At 54.8% G+C, this 20,976-nt stretch overlaps 1 protein-coding gene across 1 annotated transcript in view; it reads left to right on the top strand.

Moving 5' to 3' along the window:
- Positions 1-1,460: 1,460 nt before the first annotated feature.
- Positions 1,461-20,976, top strand: part of ADAMTS7 (ADAM metallopeptidase with thrombospondin type 1 motif 7) — a 55,410-nt gene continuing 35,894 nt past the window's right edge. The window contains exons 1-8 of the mRNA XM_082618095.1: positions 1,461-1,804; positions 9,758-10,113; positions 11,649-11,814; positions 12,959-13,155; positions 18,050-18,133; positions 18,480-18,604; positions 19,457-19,606; positions 20,742-20,885. Of these exons, the coding sequence (XP_082474221.1) occupies positions 1,705-1,804; positions 9,758-10,113; positions 11,649-11,814; positions 12,959-13,155; positions 18,050-18,133; positions 18,480-18,604; positions 19,457-19,606; positions 20,742-20,885 (1,322 nt within the window). The 5' untranslated portion in view covers positions 1,461-1,704. The remainder of the gene's footprint in view (positions 1,805-9,757; positions 10,114-11,648; positions 11,815-12,958; positions 13,156-18,049; positions 18,134-18,479; positions 18,605-19,456; positions 19,607-20,741; positions 20,886-20,976) is intronic.

Raw genomic sequence — 20,976 nt, 5'->3', positions numbered from 1 at the left:
GAAGGTGCCTGCTCCATTGCATTCAGAGGGAGGGGAAATGCATAGGTGCCAGTTACAGATGCTTGGTGCACAGGATGGGGGTGTGGGGGACAGGATGTGGTGGTCTGAACTGTCCCTGTCACTGGCAGCAAGGCCAACTGCTGTTAGGAGCAGGGGAGAAATGGAAAGTGGTTGGGTAGGGCCCGGGGGTCGAGCAGTGAGTATAGCTAGGGGGGGAAGTAGGTAAGGCCAGGAGGGGCAGGTAGGTGGGGGGAAGAGGCAGGTGACAAGAGTCGAGTAAGGAAAATACGTAGTGTGATTGTGAACATTCAGGGAGGGTGGGAAAGACATCAGGGTGTGGTGTGAGAGTGGGGCATCTGATCTTCAGATTTCAGAGTGGGCAGTTGGGGATGACGTAGCCTAGGCTGTGGCAGTGAGGGCTGGTGGTTAAAGTGCAGGGAAGGGTCATTAGAGATGAGGAGGTCAAGGAACTCTGTAGCCACATGCTACATGGGTCCCCCAGGAGGGCAGCAGGGCTTGGGGTGAAGGAGCCAGAAGGGAGCTTCCAGGAATGAGGGAAAGTGCATGTGAGATTGAACAGGGAGGAGGTATGTGGGCAGCAGAAGGCAGGGGGATAGCTACACAAAGGCTGGCCAGGGGAAGAAAGCGGACCACCACTGTCCTGAGGACAAGAGGTCGACCAGGTTTAGTGAAGCAGGAGGTGGAGGGTGGGAGTGCTCCTTGACAGGGGCGGGGGCTCCTGGGAGCATCGGGGGAGGGAGCAGGAAGCCAGAATCAGGGCTGCGGCCACGGAAGGACAGATGGCCTGTGTTTGCAACGGAGGATGTGAGGCTGGGGTTGGCTGGCCTCCAAGCTCCCAGGGGGCCCCTGCTGAGAGTCTGTGGGCTCCAGCCCTTGGGCCGAATGCTTTGCTTCCCTCCAGGCAAACACACTTGGAAAGGAGTCTGGACATGAGGAACTGAGGGACCCCGCCCCGCGTGGGAAACAGCTGCCCACTTGGGAAGAGTCTGGGCCTCTCTCCCCACCTGGCTTTGGAGACCCTGGACCCTCGGGAGGCCTCCGTGTCCCTTTTCCTTAGAAGGGCAGGCCTGCCTAGCCCAGGGAGCACACCGAAGGGCGCCTCCTCAAGCACAGTTTAGGGACAAGGAAGAAATTCCAGAAATTCCAGATTCTTTGGGGGGCCTTGGGGGGCTCAGGTCGGGAGGGGCCTACTCGGCTCCACCGCCAGAGGGCGCCCTCGGCCCGGTGGGCGGCCAAGCGGCCGTCTGGGGGCGCTACTAGCTCCCTGCCCCAGCTCCGCCCTAGAGCGGTGGGCCGCCGGCACCGGCCCCGAGTAGCCCGCGAGGGCGGGGCCAGGGCGGGGCGAGGCCGAGCCGGGGCTGGGGGGCGGGCCGGGGGCGGGGGAAGGAGCCCGAGGGGCGGGGCGGGGGCCGGCGACTTCTCTCCCTCCCTCCCTTTCTTTCTTTCTCTCTTTCTCACTCTCCGGTCTTTTCTTTGCCTCCGCTGCCGGCCGAGGGGGCGGGCTCTGCAGCCTTTGTTGCCAGCGGACCGAGCGTAGCCGCCCGCCGGGCCGGAGTCCGGGCCCGGGACGCCGGGAGCTGCACGCGGATCGGGCATGTCCTGAGCCGGACCCGGGACCGGGCAGCGAGCGGACGAGACGAGAGTGTGCGCGCGGGATCGCCCGGCGGCCGCCCGGCACCGGCCATGCCCGGCGGCCCGAATCCCCGCAGCCCCGCGCCGCTGCTGCGCCCACTCCTCCTGTTCCTCTGCGCTCTGGCGCCCGGCGCCCACGGATTTGCACCAGGTGGGTGGCCGCCCCGCCCCGGCCGGCCGGCCCTGCCACCCCTCCCCGCTTCCCCAGCCTCGGTTTAGCCCCTTCTCACCTCTGCTAGACCCTGTGCCCGCCAGGCTCTGCCTGGAGCTGTCGCGCCCCCTGGTGTTAGGGACAGGGGTGGGGTTGGGGCCGCGAAACCGCGCCTCCAGGGAGCCTTCCCTAGACCCCGACTCCGCTACCCACCTTGCCTGTAGCCGGAAAGAGCCTCTTAGACGCTCTTCGGGCTCCAGCTTCCCCACCTCGGGTACCGCAGAGCGCGTCTGTCTCTCCTGGGGATCTCTCGTCGGAGGAACTGGACGGAGCGTGGCTTACACGCTATGGATTCAGCTTCTCGCCCTCCTCAGTGCGCCTCGTCTGAAAAGCAGGCTGGCCAGGGCGCTGCGGACGAGGGCTCGGGGTCGCAGGTCTACGCGGTCCCCCGCCGCGCTCCCGCCCCGGCCCCTACCCACCGCCTCTAGGTGCCTGCCGGCCCTCGGCGGCTCCCCGGGCCGGGTCTCGCGCGGTCCTTGCGCTTCCTGCCTCCCCCTCCCCCAAGTGTGAAGGCGCCTGGAGTGGAGCGGGGAGAAGGAGCTTCTTTCCCCAGCCCTGGGCTTGGCTCTCCCCGCCCCGGCCGGCTGGCCTCCGACGAGCCTCTGGCCCGTGTCCAGAATCTTGCTCCGCCGCCGTCCGCCGCCGACCGCCGGGCCGCGGAGCTCCTGGAGCGTCCGGAGTAGCCGGCCTCGGAATTTAGGAACAGAGGGTGTAGAGGACCCCTGGCCTGCCCCTCAGGGAGCTCCTGGTCTGATGGGGGCGGGTCGAGTAGTGGGGAGAGCCGTTCTGGCGAGGCAGACGGGAAGGCTTTGTAGGAGAGGAGGGGCCTGAGCTTGGAGGGACTGGAAGGATGGATGAACTTTGGATGGGCTGGAAGGGTGCGTGTGGGGGGTGGGGGCGCATCCCGGCCGGGCTTGGTGGAGGAGGGTGGCTAGATTAGGCCTGCGTGCTGGGCCTGGGGGAGACCTGCCTTCCCAGCAGAGGGATTGTGGTTGTGAGGCCAGAAAAGCATATGGGCCGGAACGTAGGGGACATTTAAACCAGATCTTAGAGGTTGGGGGAGCCGTTGAGGGGAGCAGCTGATAAAGGCAGTGTTTTAGGGAGGAGGCTCCCTATCTAGCAGCAATGTGTAGGGCATAGAGCAAACATCTAATGAGAAATACCATGTGCCAGCCTCCCTAGTTCTTATTTCTCATCAGCTCCACAACAGCCTTGTAAGGTGTGTGATGGAAAGTCCTTCTATAAATGAGGGAAGAGGTTCAGAGAGGAGAGGGACCCGCTGGTTTGGACTCCTGGGCTACTTGGGTGAAGCCTGTGTTTTCCTTCTGTCCAGAGCTGGGGACCCATGAGGAAGAACCAGGTGATGGGGATGAGGGAGCAGGAAAGTGGTTACCCCAAGGAACTGCCCCTGAGCCTGAACTTGGGTCCAGGCCCCCTGGCAGCTGTGGGAGAAACGTGGGGGAGGGAGTCCCCTGAGGTCAGGGTCCCCTTTACTTCTACTGCAGACCAGACACATGTATGAGCTTGCCCATTTTGTTAAATGGGGGTGATGGTATCTACCTCCAAGGGTTTTTGTGAGAATTAAGTGAGATGCTAAATGTAATTGTTTTGCACAGAGCAGAGAGACTACCACGTGGTGGCCATGATTTTTATTAATCTGCCAGGCAGACCCAGTAAGATCAGGGAGTCCTTGGTGTGTCCTATAATTGAACCTGCCATCTGGGGTGGAGCTGAGGCAGGCACCCCTCCTATCTAATCTGGGTCCCCCTTCAAGGTGAGTGTCTGTCTCTAGTACTCCCATTGATACGTAGCATGGGGCTCTCCCCAGTCTGCTCCAGCTCAGGATCCCTGATCCTGAGGCTGCTGAGCTCTGTCATTTTCTTTGGACTTGCCTGGGGGATGTAGACCGGGGCCCCTGCCCACTGAATGCTACCTTCTTTCAGGCCAGAGAACTTATCTTGGGCTCACTTTTAGGAAAATGTGACAAACTAAGGTCTTGTTGGGATTGCTGGGACTGGGGCAGGGGCCATCAAAACACTGTATCACACATGTGAGCTCTATGTGTGTGTGCACACATGTGCTTGCAGGCAAGTGAGGACAGACTCAAGGAGGAGGGTGTGTGTGTCACACACACACACACACACACCCTGGTTATTTTTTCTCTTTGGCATGAACTGTGGGTCGTTTGAAGGGCTGGATTGTAACTCAGGTACTCGATAAGGAGGTGAGGGTAAACACCATGTTGGCATTTCTTTGGAAAAAGCTCCAAAGTGACAGTTCTGTCACCTAGGGGTGATATTCAAAGTATTCAACACCCATTGTGGCAGGAACTCAGTCCAATCACACCCTGGTGGGACAGTCTCAGACATAAACCACTAGTAGTCCCTGCTCCCATCCTACTGTAGCTTTAGCTCTGCTAGCTCAGCTCTGATGCACCCACAAACCAGAGACTGGAACCTGAAATTACCCTTTGCTGGCACTGGGTGGTGGTAGGTTCAGCCACCACTGTCTCTTCCAGGGGTCAGCTATCGGAGACGTTGAAAGAGTTTTTTTTCGTTTGTTTGTTTGTTTTTTGTTTTTTTTGCGGCACGCGGGCCTCTCACTGTTGTGGCCTCTCCCGTTGCGGAGCACAGGCTCCAGACGCGCAGGCTCAGCAGCCATGGCTCACAGGCCCAGCCGCTCCGCGGCATGTGGGATCCTCCCAGACCGGGGCACGAACCCGTGTCCCCCGCATCGGCAGGCGGACTCTCAACCACTGCGCCACCAAGGAAGCCCCAGAGTTGTTTATTTTTTAACTCACTCTGTCCTCATTTAAAAATATTTTAATGGCAAAACAATACAAATTGACTATTGAAAATGAATGCAGAACAAAAGAAGATGAAATTTATTGCAGTAAAAGTGGTAACATCCTGTAAGTATTTTTAAATTTTTGATTAAAAAATATTTTATTACACCATTAGGCAAAGAGATAAAACAGGTTTTTAAAGAAATAGCTAAGTATACTTTAGAACTTCTCTTGCTAATTTTCAATCATAACTTAGTTCACATTTGCTATATGTTATCTACTGTACTAAGCACTTACGTATTAATTCATTGAATTCTTACACAACCTAAGGTACGATTATTATCATACCCATTTTACAGATGGAAGGACTGAGACTGTGTGGCTGAGTAATTTACCCATGGCCTCACAGCTGTAGGTGGCAGAGCTGCAAATTCAAACCCAGGCACTCTGTCTCTAGAGCACATTAATTCTAATGCCTTTCACCTGCAGCATATTTCTACTTAGTCCCATTACATTTTTGAACTTAAGAGGATGCTTCTTTATAACTCACTTGAATTTCTGTCTTGCAATAATTTCCCAAGGTCTAGAGCAGGGATTGTCAACAGGACCGCATAACCCCGAGGTCATGGATCCCTCCCCAGGGACACTGTTGAGCTCTTGGAGCCATTTCTCCCCAGTGGTTCCAATTCCCCAGCCACATACATCCTACCCTCTCCCACCCACACACGTTTGAGGACACTGCTGTTGCCTAGAAGTATGCCATGTAGAATTCGTTTTTCTGGTATACTGAGCACTTCATGGCTGGTTAGCGTCAGCACCCCCAGACCTTGCGCTTGTCTTTAGCAGCCTTGGCTGTGATGGTTCATGCCCTGGGAACTGCTGTTAATACTCATTTAAAACAAAGCCTTGGGGTGTGGCTGTTGTCTTATTCTCCGTCTATTTGCCCTGTGACCCTCATTAAATTTTCTGACCTGGATTCTCTGAGCAGATGAGGAAACTGAGGCCCAGCAAGATTAAGTGACTGTCTAGGCCACACAACTATTAAGTGGCCAAGTTGGCACCTGAACCTGGGTCTTCCTATGTTTAAAGCCCATACTTTTGACAGTGCATTATTTTGTCACTCCATTGTCTCTCATTTCACAAAACACACACCTGGGCCAAGCTTCTTACTGCTTGTTCCCCTCACCCCTGGCTTTTTCCTACTTCTCTGGGGCTCTACCACATGGTGTCCACCACCAAGATGCCCTCCTTATCTTCACGCTTAAATACGTACCTGTATGTCAAGGGACATTTCACGTGTGCCCCTTTAATGAAGATTTTCTTCATCCCCGTCCATCTGTGGGGTATCCCCTCCCCTCTCTTGGACCTCCTCGGCACTGTGCCAGGGGTAAGCATCATGAGTGCCCTGCACCCATTTCTCCATTCTGAGGGATGGACCAGGCAGGTAACATAACAAGGCTGGTGGGAAGACATTTTTCTCGAAACATGGGGCTTCTTGGCCCATCTCTTGTTTTCCCATTTTTGTTAGAGATTCAGTTCTTTACTGAATGAAAGACAATACAAGTATGAAGCTGAAGGCAACCTATATGTAGCTACAGTGTTGAGAACACCATAGGGAGTGGTAGAGACTGAGGCAGATGGGGGAGCACAGACCCTCTCTAAAGGGCCACTTTTGACAAGTGTGAATTTAGGCCTGACATGGATGGATGATGAGACTTTAAGCTGAAAATGGAGATTTTTATACAAAATTATGTGATTTTTTTTAAACACTAGCAACTGATTAAATACTTTCCAACATTTTTGCTAGCCCAACAAACCACGCCACCCCCGCAAATCAATACACTGACAAACAAAAAACAAGTCTGTCGGCTGTGGTTGTGGAGTTGCCATCCCAAATGCCCTTATTAGGATGTCAGAGCAAGAAGTCTCCTTCAATTATCCAGCCCAGTGGCTTTCAAATGCCAGCCCTGAAATGGTTACAACAGAATCCCCAGAAGGTTTAGAAAAATACAGGAAAAAATACAGATTCTGGGGCCTCAGAGCCCTGGATCTATGGAATCAGAATCTCTGGGCTGGGTCCTGGACAGCTGCAGTTTATCAGAGCTCTCCAGGTACTGCTGATGTTCATTCAGCCAGGTTCACTTCCAGTGAGGAATTTCCTAGCTTCCCTGATGATCACAGTCCCCTGAGACTCTTGGTAAAAACACAGCTTCCAATGGACTTGAGGACACAGGGAGGGGGAAGGGGAAGCTGGGACGAAGTGAGAGAGTGGCATGGACATATATACACTACGAAATGTAAAATAGATAGCTAGTGGGAAGCAGCCGCATAGCACAGGGAGATCAGCTCCGTGCTTTGTGACCACCTAGAGGGGTGGGATAGGGAGGGTGGGAGGGAGACGCAAGAGGGAGGAGATATGGGGATATATGTATACGTATAACTGATTCACTTTATTATACAGCAGAAACTAACACAACAATGTAAAGCAATTATGCTCCAATAAATATGTTAAAATAAAATTTAAAAATACCCCACAGCTTCCCAGTCCTGTTTCCTGGAGATGCTGGTTCAGTGGGTCTGGGCAGGGCCTGGGAATTTGTTTTTAACAAATTCTCATCTGAGATGTCTGGAAAATCCTTGCACTGGTGCCCTCCTGAAACTCAGAGACAGGAAAAATTTGTCCAGAGCCACACGGCAAGTCACCCCAGCCCACACTGCCTCGCTCGGAGCATGCTCTTAGAGGACCATGCCCTGATGACTGGCCTGCTGGGGCAGTTATGGGCAGGGGGGCACACCACTGGCGTGTGCAGGGCACTTTACACGTGGTTTGACAGGAGACAGATTGGAGGGCAGTTTGGGTTTCTGCGGCCTGGCCTGGATGGAGCTTCAGGCTGGGCTTGGCTTCCCTTCCAGCCCCAGCAGTGGCCACACAGAGAGCCCTGTGGGACAGCTGCAGGGCACTCAGGCATCCTTGTGGCCTCGAGGGGTTATTGTCACGAGCAGCCAGGATCCCAGGAGCTGAGCATAAAGCCAGTTGATCTGGGCAGGACCTGAAGCTGGGAGACACCTCACATGGGCCAGTTTCCTACCTGTACCTCAGAGCCTGGGAACTGCAGAGAAGGAAAAGGGGGAACAAGAGCATGAGCCCTGGGGTTCCTGCCCACCCCCAGCAGTGGTGCTCTTATGTGTGTATGTGTCCACATGAGATTTCTTTTGAAGACTAGGTCTGGTGGCCAAAATAGTTTGAAAAACTTGATCTGGTCCAACTCCTTATGTTGGCGAAGGGGAAACTGAGGCCCAGCAAGGGACGGACTGCTGAATGTAGAACCATGTTACTGAGAGATTGAAGCCATTTGGGAGATTTTATTACTCTCGCTGTGTGGCTTTAAGCAAGTCTCTGCACTTCTCTGAATGTCTCTTTGCTTTCTCCAGAAGCAATCTGGGGACTCTACGGCAGGTGTTCTAACCTGGATCTGCAGCCATAGAGACCTGGGTAGAATTCAGAGGATTCATGACCTTGGATGGGAATATATTACATCTTTAATTTTTGTAACCTTGAAGTGAAATGTAGCATTTCCTTCAATTATAAATATTAGCAACAAATCACATAGTGTTGGCAGTATCTGTGATTTTGCTACCAATAGGAAAAGCAAAATATTTTATCTCAATACAGTTGCAGGTATCTTGAAATAAGGTTGACATTTATCACTACTTCTAAATCACCATAGTTGTTAAATTTGCCATTAGATCTTGTTTAGTGCATTAGTAAAGGAGCACATAATTTCACATCTACTTTTTAAATTATTTTGACAACTGTATTTCAATATGATCAATTTCCTTGGTATTCCTTGGTATATTTAATCTTATACATTTAAAAACATTTTTCTGAGAAGGAGTCCATGGCAAAAAAAGGTCAAGAATGAAGCTTACTGGGAAATCCAAGCAGACAGAATGACTAGGAGAGGATTCTGCAAATGGCAAGGGCCTGAGCGGAAGTCTGCAGAAGTTTTGCAGCCCTGGAACATTTTCATTCAAACTCTTAAATGTGAAAGAAATAAACTAGAGCTGCTCCGCTGAAGTGGTAGTGATGAGGGGCTAGGGAGCCCTACCTGGGTGGTCCTTCTCTGACTCCCCATCTCAGGAGACCTGGAGATGTGTGCAGAACCCTCAGGCACTTAAAAAAAAATCCATTAGGCTAATAGTCATACTAATAATACTTGCCATCATGTTCAGTCAGTGGGCCAGGCACCGCTATATGTGAAGCAGTTCAGTTCATTTAATCCACAGCTCCCAAAGTGTAAGCAATTATCCCCATTCTACAGATTTTACACAAACGTTTACTGAGAAACTACTAGTTTCCAGATACTCTGGCACTTAAACTCTTCAGCAAAGACTATGAAGATTCTTGCCCTCCTAGAGTTCACACTGGGAGGAGATGGAGAAAGAAAAATAGGAAAAAGAATGAAGATGTTAAGTGATACAGTATGTCAGAAGTGCTCTGGGGGAAAATAAAGCAGAGAAGGGGGAATAGGGAGAGCCAGGGAGTTGCAATTTTAAAATAAAGCGAGGAGAGCTTTGAGGAAGGACTTGAAAAGAAGTGAGGGGTTTAGTCAGGTGGAACACTGAGGGAAGCGTGTTCCCGGTGGAGGGAATAGCAAAGCGAAATCCTGAGGCAGGAGCATGTCTGACTTTGAGGAACAGCAAGGAGGCCAGTGGCCGAGCGGAGGGAACTCGGGAAGTGTAGCAGAGATGAGATTGGAGCGGTAACCTTGCCTAAAGCCTCACAGGCCATCGCCATAACTCTATCTCCTGCTGTGTGTGAGCTGGAAGCCACTGCAGGGTTTGGAGCGGAGGAGGGCCATGATCTGACTGATTTGGAACGAAGCCCTGTGACTGCTACGCTGAAAGAAGACTAGGGGAGAGGGATGCCACACGGGCAATCGTGGAATTAGGGAAAGCTGTTAAGAGGTTATCCCGATAACCTAGATGGAGCCATCGAGGCAAAGAGAGTTGAAATAGCACAGGTGGTGGGTGTATGAGTCCCGACACTGAGACTTCAGCTGCCCTCTCGGCCGCTCCCCACTCCAGTCCGGCTCTTCTCTCTGCAGAGCACGCCGCCGAGGGCCGGGCAGCGTTGGACATCGTGCACCCGGTGCGCGTGGACGCGGGGGGCTCCTTCCTGTCCTACGAGCTGTGGCCGCGCACGCTGCGTAAGAGGGACGTGTCCACGCGCCCCGCCGCGCCCGCCTTCTACGAGCTGCAGTACCGCGGCCGCGAGCTGCGCTTCAACCTGACAGCCAATTCGCACCTGCTGGCACCCGGCTTCGTGAGCGAGACTCGGCGGCGCGGCGGCCTGGGCCGGGCGCACATCCGGGCCCGCGCCCCCGCCTGCCACCTGCTCGGCGAGGTGCAGGACCCTGAGCTCGAGGGCGGCCTGGCAGCCATCAGCGCCTGCGACGGCCTGGTGAGTGTGCACAGGGTGCTCTGGCGGGACGCAGGGCTGCCCCCGGCCTGGCCACGGACCTGCCTGCTAACTTCGGCCTGTTGGCTTTTCCTCTCCCAGCCTCAGTATTCACACCTGTAAAACGGGGTGGACAACGCAGGCCTCATTGTTCTCTAGCGATTCTCAAACTTTAATGCGAGCCAGAGTCACCCAGGCCTTGTTAAAAACCCAGTGTACCATGGTGGGGGGGGGCGGGGCGCGGGTAGCAAAATCTGAATTTCTGGCAATTTCTCAGATAGTGTTGAAGCTGCAGGTCCAGACACCCCACTTTGAGAACCACTGTTTGTGGTGTGTGTAGACTAACTTAGAAAGCAGCTGAATCCCTCTTCTTTGGGGGATCAGTTATGAGTTTGTTTCCCTCCGCCCCCCCCCCCTTTAGGCTGCTCTTCTCCAGGACAGGCTTCCTCACCTTTACCTTGCCTCAGGCGGTGATGAGGCAGCCTCGCTGGAGAGCAGGCCTCATCCTCCAGGTTTTTCTGGGTTGAGGTAATGCTGGCTACTGCCTGCAGCCCTAATTGCCTCCCTCTGCTTGAGTGCCCAGTTAGAGCAGCTCCAGTCCAAGCAGGATAGGGCCCCTTTCTGTTCCCAGCTCCCAAGCGTGGAGTGTGGGAGGAGTTGGGGGGTTGCACATTCTCAGCCATCCACTGTTGGTGGGGGGAGCCTCAGCTCAGATTGCTCAGGAAAAGCCATGGGCTCTGGCAGGGCAAGGCCTAATACAGCCCACCTCACAGGCTCTAGGGTATCTGGGCCTTTGAAAGTCTCTCATTTACGCAGCCTGTGCTCCTCCCTTTCCGTATAGTTAATTAATCTTGTTGAGCCTGAGCGACAGGTGCATCATTCCCATTTTACAAATGAGGAAGCAGGCTCAGAGAAGAACTTGCCCAAGGTCACCCAGTTATCCAGTGGTGGAGTCTGCATTCAACCCAGGCCTCCAGCCCCTAGAGCTGATAATGCACTGTTTCAGACAACAATTTGACACCTATGTGTTGTGAAATGAACACAATAAGTCTAGTTACAAATTAATGTACATATAGTTTTTTTTCTTGTGATGAGAACTTTTAAGATCTTTCTTAGCAACTTCCAAATACAGTATTATTAACTATAGTCACCATGCTGTACGTTACATCCCCAGGCCTTTTTTTTTTCTTCTTGATGTTAAGCTTTTAATTGTAATTCCTGCTTTTCTTTGGGGATGCAGGAGATGCAGACCCACTTCTTGCTTCTTATGGGCTAAGGGGTAGGGTGGGTGTATGGAGCAGCTTGCTAGGCTGGTGGCTTCTGAGCTTAGCCTAGAAGCCTTTGGCTGGGTGAAGCTGTAAGGAAGGACATTCCAGGCAGAGGGTACAAAGTGAACAAAGGCCCAGAGGGAGGAAAGCACAGTGTGTCGGGGTCAGTTGGGATGGTGGGCTCCGCTGGGCAGGACAGGCCTCTGGGATGGGTGGGAAGAGCAGCTGAGTGCCAGTCCTCCCCAAGTGACCCTGGTGCTTCTTTCCCAGAAAGGTGTGTTCCAGCTCTCCAACGAGGACTACTTCATTGAGCCCCTGGAGGGTGTCCCAGCCCGCCCTGGCCGTGCCCAGCCGCACGTGGTATACAAGCGCCAAGCCCCTGAGAGGTGGGCAGAGCTGGGGGACCCCAGGGCTCCAGGCACCTGTGGGGTAAAAGGTATGCTTCTCTGCTACCAGCTCTGGGGTAGGGGATGGGTCTGGGGGCATGGAGGGGCCTTCTAGAAACCTCTGTCAACACCTCCATGCCCAGCTCCTGTTAGACCAAAGGGACACAGACCGACAGGCACATCATCAAAGCCTGTGCCCTCCAAATGTGCCACGGGCCTGAGGCCTCTGCCTGTCAGGCCTGCCCCCACTCATGCCCTGGACTGGCTTCTCTCACTGTCAGCTCATCCATCTCCCCACCTCAGGGCTCCGTCTCCATCTCTCCCTGCCCCTCCCCACTCACTGCCTGGGGCACCTCCAGCTGTGCCAACTATTCTTCGAGTGTCCAGGCGAGGCCGGGCCATACCCAACCCCAGCAGGACAGCTAGCCAGGAACCTCCCTCCCCTCCCCACTCTGGTCCCACTCCAGGATAACTAACTTCCATTTTGGAGACCTAAAGTGTGGCACCCAGCACCTCTTCTGCAGAGTGACCACAGTAAGTGCTGGCCAGTCTCTGTAAGGAGCTGCCTGCTAAGGGCTGCTGGGGTTTTGGGACTGCTCCAACTTCACAAGCTGCCCACAGCTCAGGGACTCTCTTTGCTGGAACAGATATCCAAAGAGGCATGCTTCTCGCCCTCAGTTTCCCCAGCTTCATAGATGTGCTTCCTCTTCTGATCTGGGGGCAGCCTGGGTCAGTGGGGCAGGTCCCCAGTGGGGTCAGCTGGTTGGGGTCTTGGTCAGCCTCCCCAGGCTGGGGGTTAGGCCGGGGGATCTGCATGTGTTGGGATGTACTTACCCCCCAGTGAGGGAGGGATCAGCGTGGGGAGATAGGGGCTTAGGAGCTCGCCTCACGGACACAGTGCTTTATTGTGTTCACATCCACCATTTCATTAGCCCCCCGAAGTCACTCTGTGAGGCTGATCAACTTATCTATTTATAGTCAGGCATCCCCCAGGATCAGAGAAGGGAAGTGACCAGGTCAGGGTCACACAGCACAGGTCTGGGGCAAAGCCATGATGGGAGTCCAGGCCTTTTGCCTCTGATCCCAGCACTGTTCCCACTGACCCAGAGAGAGCTCACTGGGGAAAGGCCCTTGAGACGTGTGCCCTGGGCCAATCTACTGGCAGCTAACCCACAGCCCATCTGGGGCCCACAGAGTCCCCAGAGCTGGAGCCCCGGCGGGAGCGTTGGGAGCAGCGACAGCAGTGGCGGCGGCAGCGGCCGAGGCGTCTACACCAGCGCTCGGTCAGCAAAGAGAAGTGGGTGGAGACCCTGGTGGTAGCCGATGCTAAAATGGTGGAGTACCACGGGCAGCCAAATGTCGAGAGCTACGTGCTGACCATCATGAACATGGTGAGGCTGCTGCGGGCGGTGCGTGGGGGGTGGTGAGGGCTGCCAGGGGATGGTGGTGTTGAGGTACAAAGGGTGGGTGTACCCCAGGCCCCAAGCAGGAGGTACAAGCTTCCAGCTCCTAAGTCCAGGAGGGGATGGGAGGCCCTGCAGGGAGTCACTAGGAGAGAGCCTGGGCAGAGGTGGGGCCTTTGGGGCTGCTGTGAGGACACCACTGAGTGTCGTTCCACCCCATTGGCTCAGCAGCCTCCACCCGCTGCCAGGCCCAGAGCTGGGAGAGGGGAGGCTGAGGGAGCTCGTAGACTGGTTGACCCATCCACACCACTCTGAACAAACCTCCCTCCTCTGTGCCGGGACCTGTGCTGGTCGCTGGGGACACGGAAATGACCGATCAGACCAGCCCCTGCCTGAGACATCAGCAAGCAGCAGAGTTAGAAGGATCTGTACGGTTCTGTGTTCTACTAGCTGGTGACCTTGGGCAAGCCACATTACCTACCTTAGCCTCAGCTTGCTCACCTATGAACGGGATGACAATAGTACCTTACAGCGTTGTCATACTGCTCTTGACGCCACGGGACAGTTGAGATAACTAGGCCCCAGGAGGGTGAGTGACTTGCCCAGGTCACAAGCGAGGCAAGACAGAGCCGAACAGGAGCCCAGGTCTCCCAGGTCCCACCTGGGGCACTGTGGCAGGTTGGAGCTGGTGATTCCTGCTCCTATAGTGCCAGCCAGTCCCTCCCTGCTGCTGCCCTGGGTGTGCAGGTGGGGGGCCTCAGGCAGCCAAGCTGCTTCCTTCGGCCCCTGGGAGAAAAGATCTCTGCCTGTGGCATTCTTAGCAGGCCACCCACTGAACAACACTGTTTTCCTCTTGGGCTGGGTGACTGAGAACAGGGCCGGGGGGTGTGTGCTCTGCAGCTGATGTGGCCAGTGTCATGTGCTGTGACTTCCGCCCGTGCCAGCCTTATACCCCCTGCAACACTAAAGGAAGTGCGCTCCGGATCATCGAAGGTCTGGCCACCCCTTTTATTACCATGAAGCCTGGGGTCAGAGAAAGAAAGGGGTGCCATCTGTGGCCACCATGCCCCCACTACTTCAGTCTGCATTGGCAAGCTCAGCTCTGGGCCAGTTCCTGCCCGACTTGGCCACCCATGTTGGCTCCCTCCTCCTTATGGAATAAAGGTCATAGCCTTCTGCCTGGCACTTGAGGGCTCTAAGACCCAGCCAAGCTTCTATTTAGCCTTGTCTGCCCAGGGAGAAAACCACTAAAGGCCAGGGTTCAGGAGGGACCATTGCTGGACAGCGGGGCCTGGCTTCTGGACTCGGGGTGGGCAAGGTCAGTTTCCCAGGCCATGAGATCCTCCACTCAGGGCCTCAGCCTGAAGGAGGCCCAGGAGCTTGGCTGGAGCCACCAATGGTTAGCTGGGTTTATTTGCCTCATTTTTTCTGAGTGTTCCATGTGGGCAGGTACTGAGCCCTCCAGGCTCCCCCGTGACATCCCCTGTCAAGGATCTGGCCCCAAAGCGGGGCCCCTTCTTGCCTCCCTGTCCAGGCTCACAGGACGCACACATTTACATTGTGAGCCCCACCCTGGAGGAGTGAGGGTCTGGCTCTCACAGTCACCTGCTCTGGACAGTATCAGGTTTTCCCAAGCTGGCGAGTCCAGCATTGGTCGGGACAGAGTCGGGGCACCTATGAGCCTAACAGTGCTGGATACCTGACAGGGAGACTCCAGGAGATGGCAGGGGCATGGGGTGGCATGCAGCCAGCCTCCGAGGAGGGCTGGACCGTGTGTTAGGGCTGGAGCCTTCTGAACACCTGCTGCTTGTCCAGTGCTCCACACTCACTGCCTCATCTAAGCCTCAGCCCCATTACATAGTTGAAGGAACAAAGGTTCAGCGAGGCCAAGGGGCTTGCTCAAGGTCACACAGCTAGTGAGTGGCAGAGCTGGGACCGGAGGTCAGATTTATCTGCTTCCAAAGTCCCACTCTGTCCTCTCTGCCCCTCAGCCTGCCCACAGCTGGGTCGCTGTGGTGGCCAGAGTGTGCTGGAAGGATGGGGGAACAGGGTGGTGGGCATGGGGAGAACTTACTCTCTTTTCCCTCTGGAGCAGTTCTGTAACGCTGATGTGATGAGTGCCAGCTCTGTACCAAGGATGAGGTGATGGATGCATAAGAATAGGATCCCATGCTGGGGAAGCTGTACCTCACTGTAGCATTTCTCAAAGAATATTCCAGGGAGTACTTGTTCCAAGGGATGCTACTAAGTGTTCTGTGAAGAAAGATGGCGCTGTTGAAAAAGTTTGGCAACACAGGGTTCAAAAAAAAGGAACACAGACTTTACTGCAGGACTTCTCAGAGCCTCCAAAGCTATAGGCATTGAGAATCCCTCAGAGAGGAGGCAGGCAGCACTTTCCAAACTTAAGAAGTAAGAGCAGAAACTTTGATGCAGTCAGACCTGGGTTCTGATCCCCTATTCAGCCTCTCTTTGAGCCTCGTTACTCCATCTGTAAGGTGGGGATGGTTATGCCTGCCTGAGAAGTAAGAAGGTTACGTGAGATAAGGCCTGTGACGCCCCCAGCGTGAGGACTGTGTGCTAGGCTCGGTCAGTGTTACTGCTGCGGTTGTGGCTGCTTTAGCGTCTGCCCTTCGGCCCCACAGCCACCTTCAGGACAGCTCACTCCTCTTTACCAGGGCCTCCTGCAGGTTCCATTCCGTCAGTGTCCTCTCTGTGCCAGACCCAGGTCTGAGCCCGGGAGCTCAGGTGGGTCTCTTCCAAGCATAGCAAGAGAGATCCCCCCACCCAATTTTGCGCCCTCAATTCTATTCATGTCCTCTGAGGTCACAGGCCCTTTTTGAGTGGCTCATGTCATACTGTCAGCTCATTGGGAGCTTGTGGTCACCTGTAACCCCCAGATCTTACTCTCATGAATACTGCCCACCCTGGATTGCTCTCCAGGCCTGCACCAGAGCAGGACTCGTCTTCCCTGGGTATCGTTTTATCCAGACAACCACACTGACCTCAGGCCATAAACAGACACTCATTGGTTGATCTGGTCAACAAGTAATGACTCTGCCACCCTCCAGTCCCTCCCAGCGTCTGTTTCACCTCCATACTTCTTGGGGGACAGTGAGAGGTGTTATATCCGCTGGGGGTGGGGCTTTGTGGTGACAGGAAGCTATCCCAGCGCTAACTCAGGATATGGGGTAGGCTAGTTGTTGGGGCAGGTCTTAGCAGACCCTCAGGGGCTCCTCTGGAGCCATTTTGTTGGGTGCTGCTGCTGAGTTCACCTGCATGTCAACTAGGAAAGACTTGTTCTTTTAATCTGACTTTCTCCGGGTACTCTTTTCATTTTTCACTGTTTTTTTTTTTTAATGAAATAACGCGTTGCAAAAACTTAGCAAGTGCTCAAGATTCATTCATTCAGCAACTGTTTCTTGAGTCCATCATGTGCCAGGTACTGGACAGATCACTGGGGCTGTAAGAGGGAGTCCGCACAGACATTGCCCTCATGGAGCTTATGGTCTGGAATGGGAGAGAGACGTTAATGAAGCCGTCACCCTGATGAATATGAAGGTGTGATGGAGGGGGTACTAGTAAGGACAAGTTCATGGTGGTTTGGGAGTGTCGGGTAGAAGAAAGGCTCCCCAAAAGACATGATGGAGGGGTGAGAGCTCAGAGAGGGTGAGAGATAACTTGGGAAGGTGTTCCAGGCTGAGGGCACAGCATCTGCAAAGGCCCTGTGGTAGGAAGGATCATGGGATTCTGAGAGAAAGCCAGAGTGGTTGGAGCCAGGAGTGAGGGGGTTTGAGGAGGGGAGTGAGGCCGTAGAGGTGGGCAGGGGCCAGACCACACAGGCCTGTATGCCAGGTCTAGGACTTTTTCCTTATGTGTGGGTAGTGAAGACCCACTCATTGCTTTAAGCAAGGGCATAGGGTGATTGGGTTTGCATTTCAGAGACAGATGACTGGGGTGCAAGGCTGCAGGTGGGCTAGAGGACAAAATTTAGGAGGCAGAACTGGCTGATGTGGTGGAAGAAGGCAGTGCAGAGGTGCTCCCAGCTCTAGCATGTGCATGGAGGGCACAGAAACACGTTGCATCACTGTCTTCACCATTCCTGACCTTGGGCTCTGACGGTGTAATTCATCCCCATTATCAGGGGCTTCCTGCCCTCTTAACAGTGTGTGTTTTGTCCATTCCTATTTGAATATTATTTTTCTTGATGGAATTGCTAGAAGCCAACACACAACTGGTGTGTCCTGACATCTCTGCCTGCTGGGACCTTGACAACTGTCCCCAGTTGTGGGCTGGCCCCTTTCTTGTTCTGAGGGAGCTTTCAAAGAGCAGATAGCTTTAACCCCCATTTCCCAGCACCTTGGGGCTGAATGTGGAGCCGCCCTTTTAGCTACGGGGGCCTCTGAGAGGCACACACACCTGCCCTCTTGGCCCCATGTCTCTCAGCCCCAGGGAAGATGGGCCTCTGCCTGCCTCCACCCCTCTCCCAGGCCGTGTCCAGGTCATGCCTCATGGGAGGGCTCTCTCCTGGGATGCTGGTCCTGGCGTCCTCAGGGCAGGAGGGGGCTGCAGGGCTGTCCTAGCCAGGGCAGCTTAGGGCCCTGAGATGGGCCAACAAGCCAGCATTTGGAGGTGTGAGCTGGGGAATAGGATCCCAAACTGGTGCTCAGGAATGGCCAGGTGCTGGGAGGCCCTCTCGTCCTCCCCAGGTTCTGCTGTTGCTGGTTGGGGAAGTGTGTGTACAGGTGTGGGCACGTTCATGTATGGGATGCATGCACTGGTGAGCTCCCCATTGTGTGAACTTGGGTGTGCATCCCTTGAGGTGGGCAGAGGCTGCCCATATCCTGTATCCAAGGTGACAGCCTGACCCTTATCTCTTGGGCAGGTGGCCGGCCTGTTTCATGACCCCAGCATCGGGAACCCCATCCACATCACCGTCGTGCGCTTGGTCCTGCTGGAAGATGAGGAGGTGAGAAGTCACGTGGCCCCACACTGCCCCCTGGGATGGGCATCGTCTGCCAGGGCCCTCCTGCCACTTACCTGAGCTGCCTCATGTGGAAGGGCACAGCGAGGGCCTCCTTGGCCCAAGCAGTGTCATCTGTCACCCCCAGTCCCTGGCTGACCCTCTCTTAGGTCCCATCTGGCATGTGCCTGTGGGCGGGGTTGTCAGACTGGAGGCTGGACTGGGGACCTGCCTGCTTGTCTGCCCACTGCCACCTCTGGGCCTCTGTCTCCCGCCTTCATGTGAAGGAGAATTTGGCCTGACCCTTCAGAGCTCAGGGAGAGGCTTGAGTGGCCACGCTCTCTGCCCCCAGGAGGACCTAAAGATCACTCACCACGCAGACAACACCCTGAGGAGCTTCTGCAAGTGGCAGAAAAATATCAACATGAAAAGGGACGCCCACCCGCTGCACCACGACACCGCCATCCTGCTCACCAGGTACCGCCACTGTGAGGGGCTGGACCGTGGGTGCGGCCGGTAGAGCTTGCATGGGCGGGAGGTGCTACCTGACCCTCAGCGGGGGAGGGAGCCTCATTTTGAGGAGGGTTTGCTCACCTTTGACCCAAGACTGGATTCTAGCAGTACTGGGAGAGATCTTTTTATTTTGGAATAATTGTGGATTCCATGCAGTTGTCAGAAATAATACAGGGAAGTACCATTTATACTTCATCCAGTTCCCCACAGTGGTAACATCTGGCATAACTGTAGTTATATCCCAACCAGGAAATTGACGCTGATATGATCCACAGACTTATTCAGGTTTCATTAGTTTTACATGCACTTACTTGTTTGTGTGTGTGTGTGTGTGTGTGTGTGTATTAAGTCCTATGCAATTTTATCACATGTGTAAGTTCCTGTATCCACTGCCACAGTCTAGATATAGAATGGTTCTATTAGAAGGATCTCTTGTGCAACTCTTTTATAACCAGAAAATCTTACTCACACGCCACCCCCCTTCAACATGACCCCAACCTCTGACAACTCTTTATCTGTTCCGAGGCAGTGTTTTTGAACTTGAAGTGGAGTTATTTCCCTTTGCTGAGCTCCGGCAGCTTCTGTCAGCATCCTCGCTGGGGTAGTAACCCAAATTGTCTGTGCATGGGTCTACTCCCCAGGCCCAGATAGGTGTCCTGGGTGAACGAAGGCACCTGCTTCCCAAATGGCTCCTGCGCGGGTCTCGGAGCGATGACAGGGGCATCCTTTTCACTCCCAACCTCCCTCAGGGTCAGCTTGGGTGGGCCTGGCTCCGGGCCAAGTCAGCCTGAGGGCCCCTTCTCTCTGCCTGTGCAGGAAGGACCTGTGTGCCGCCATGAACCAGCCCTGCGAGACCCTGGGCCTGTCCCACGTGGCGGGCATGTGTCAGCCTCACCGCAGCTGCAGCATCAACGAGGACACGGGCCTGCCCCTGGCCTTCACTGTGGCCCACGAGCTCGGGCACAGGTACCCTGCCAACCCCACTGCCACACTAAGAACCCGACCTCACCTCCCAACCTGTGGGCACAAGCCAATGGCCCACACAATCCCAGGGAAGGGAGCCCTGCCTTGAGGAATGAGCCCATCCTGGCCACATGCTATCCCTGGCACTGTCCCCACCCCATAGACAGGCCGCTTCCCTGTTAGGAGAGGGGTGAGTCTTATTTGAAGTGGGGTTGAGATGGGCCAGAAAGTCACCATAGGTCTTTGTCCCTCCCTGTTGCCCTCAGTGCTTTGCATTTCTTAATCTTAGTCCCTGCCAGCCCCCTGTTCCTAATCGCTCTGTGACCCTAGGCAAGTTCCCTGCCCTCTCTGGGCCTCTGTGTCTTCCCTGTTGATTGAGGGGGTTGGATTCAGTGATGTCCAAGGCTCCCTCTGTTGGACATCTCCATATGAGGCTATTATGCCTAGGCATGGCCCGTGCCCTTGGCCCTCTGTGCCCAGACTGTTTAGCTGTGAATATGGCAGTCTTAGATGTCTGGGAGCCAGTGAGGGCAGGCTCACAGAGAGCTCTGTTGGTCCGAGGTGTTGGGTCATCCCTGAGGGCTGAGAGAGATAGTGTTTCTCAAAGTGCTTAGTATGGTGCCTGGCACATAGTAAGTGCTCAGCAAAGGTAATTTTTCTCATGTCTTTCCCAAGGATGGTCTTGAGACTTTAACTGTGGCGCAGGAGCTCAGACTCCCTCACTCCACTGCACAGCCTTGGGACAGGACCTGAGGGGTGGCAGGAACCCTGTCAGACTGTTCTTGGCACCAGTGAGGTTGCGAGGGCCACAGTGGGCCCCACGCATGCCACCTGGCTTGCCGTTGTTGGCCAGCTCATTACAGGAGCCAGGCTGCTCCACATCCCTGGTGCTTAGTTCAGGCTCAGGCTGGTGCACCTGGCAGAGGGCCCTGTGGGACACTAGTTAGCACACCCACATTTTACCTTAAGGAAACTGAGTCTCAGAGACGGGATATGACTTTCCCCAGGCCACACAGTGGTTTGGTGGCAGAGCCAGCCCTGGGAGCCAGGATCCAGCACCTTGCAGACCTCCGAGGGAAGGGCGGCCTGGTGGCTTCCCACCGGCTCACTCGCCCCTGGGGCCTGTGCTCTCACACAGTTTTGGCATTCAGCATGACGGAAGCGGCAATGACTGTGAGCCCGTTGGGAAACGGCCTTTCATCATGTCTCCACAGCTCCTGTACGACGCTGCGCCTCTCACCTGGTCCCGCTGCAGCCGCGAGTACATCACCAGGTTCCTTGAGTAAGTCCCTCCCCCAGCCCTGGGCCTTGTCTGATCCCCTGAGGTCAGGGTGTGACTGGGGAGATGCAGACAGCACCTTGGAGGATGAGCA

This window comes from Mesoplodon mirus, assembly GCF_964341445.2.
Source record: "Mesoplodon mirus genome assembly, chromosome: 4".
Taxonomy (NCBI): domain Eukaryota; kingdom Metazoa; phylum Chordata; class Mammalia; order Artiodactyla; family Ziphiidae; genus Mesoplodon; species Mesoplodon mirus.
Note: the sequence above shows the minus strand (reverse complement) of the source record. Positions and strands in the feature narration are given on the sequence as shown.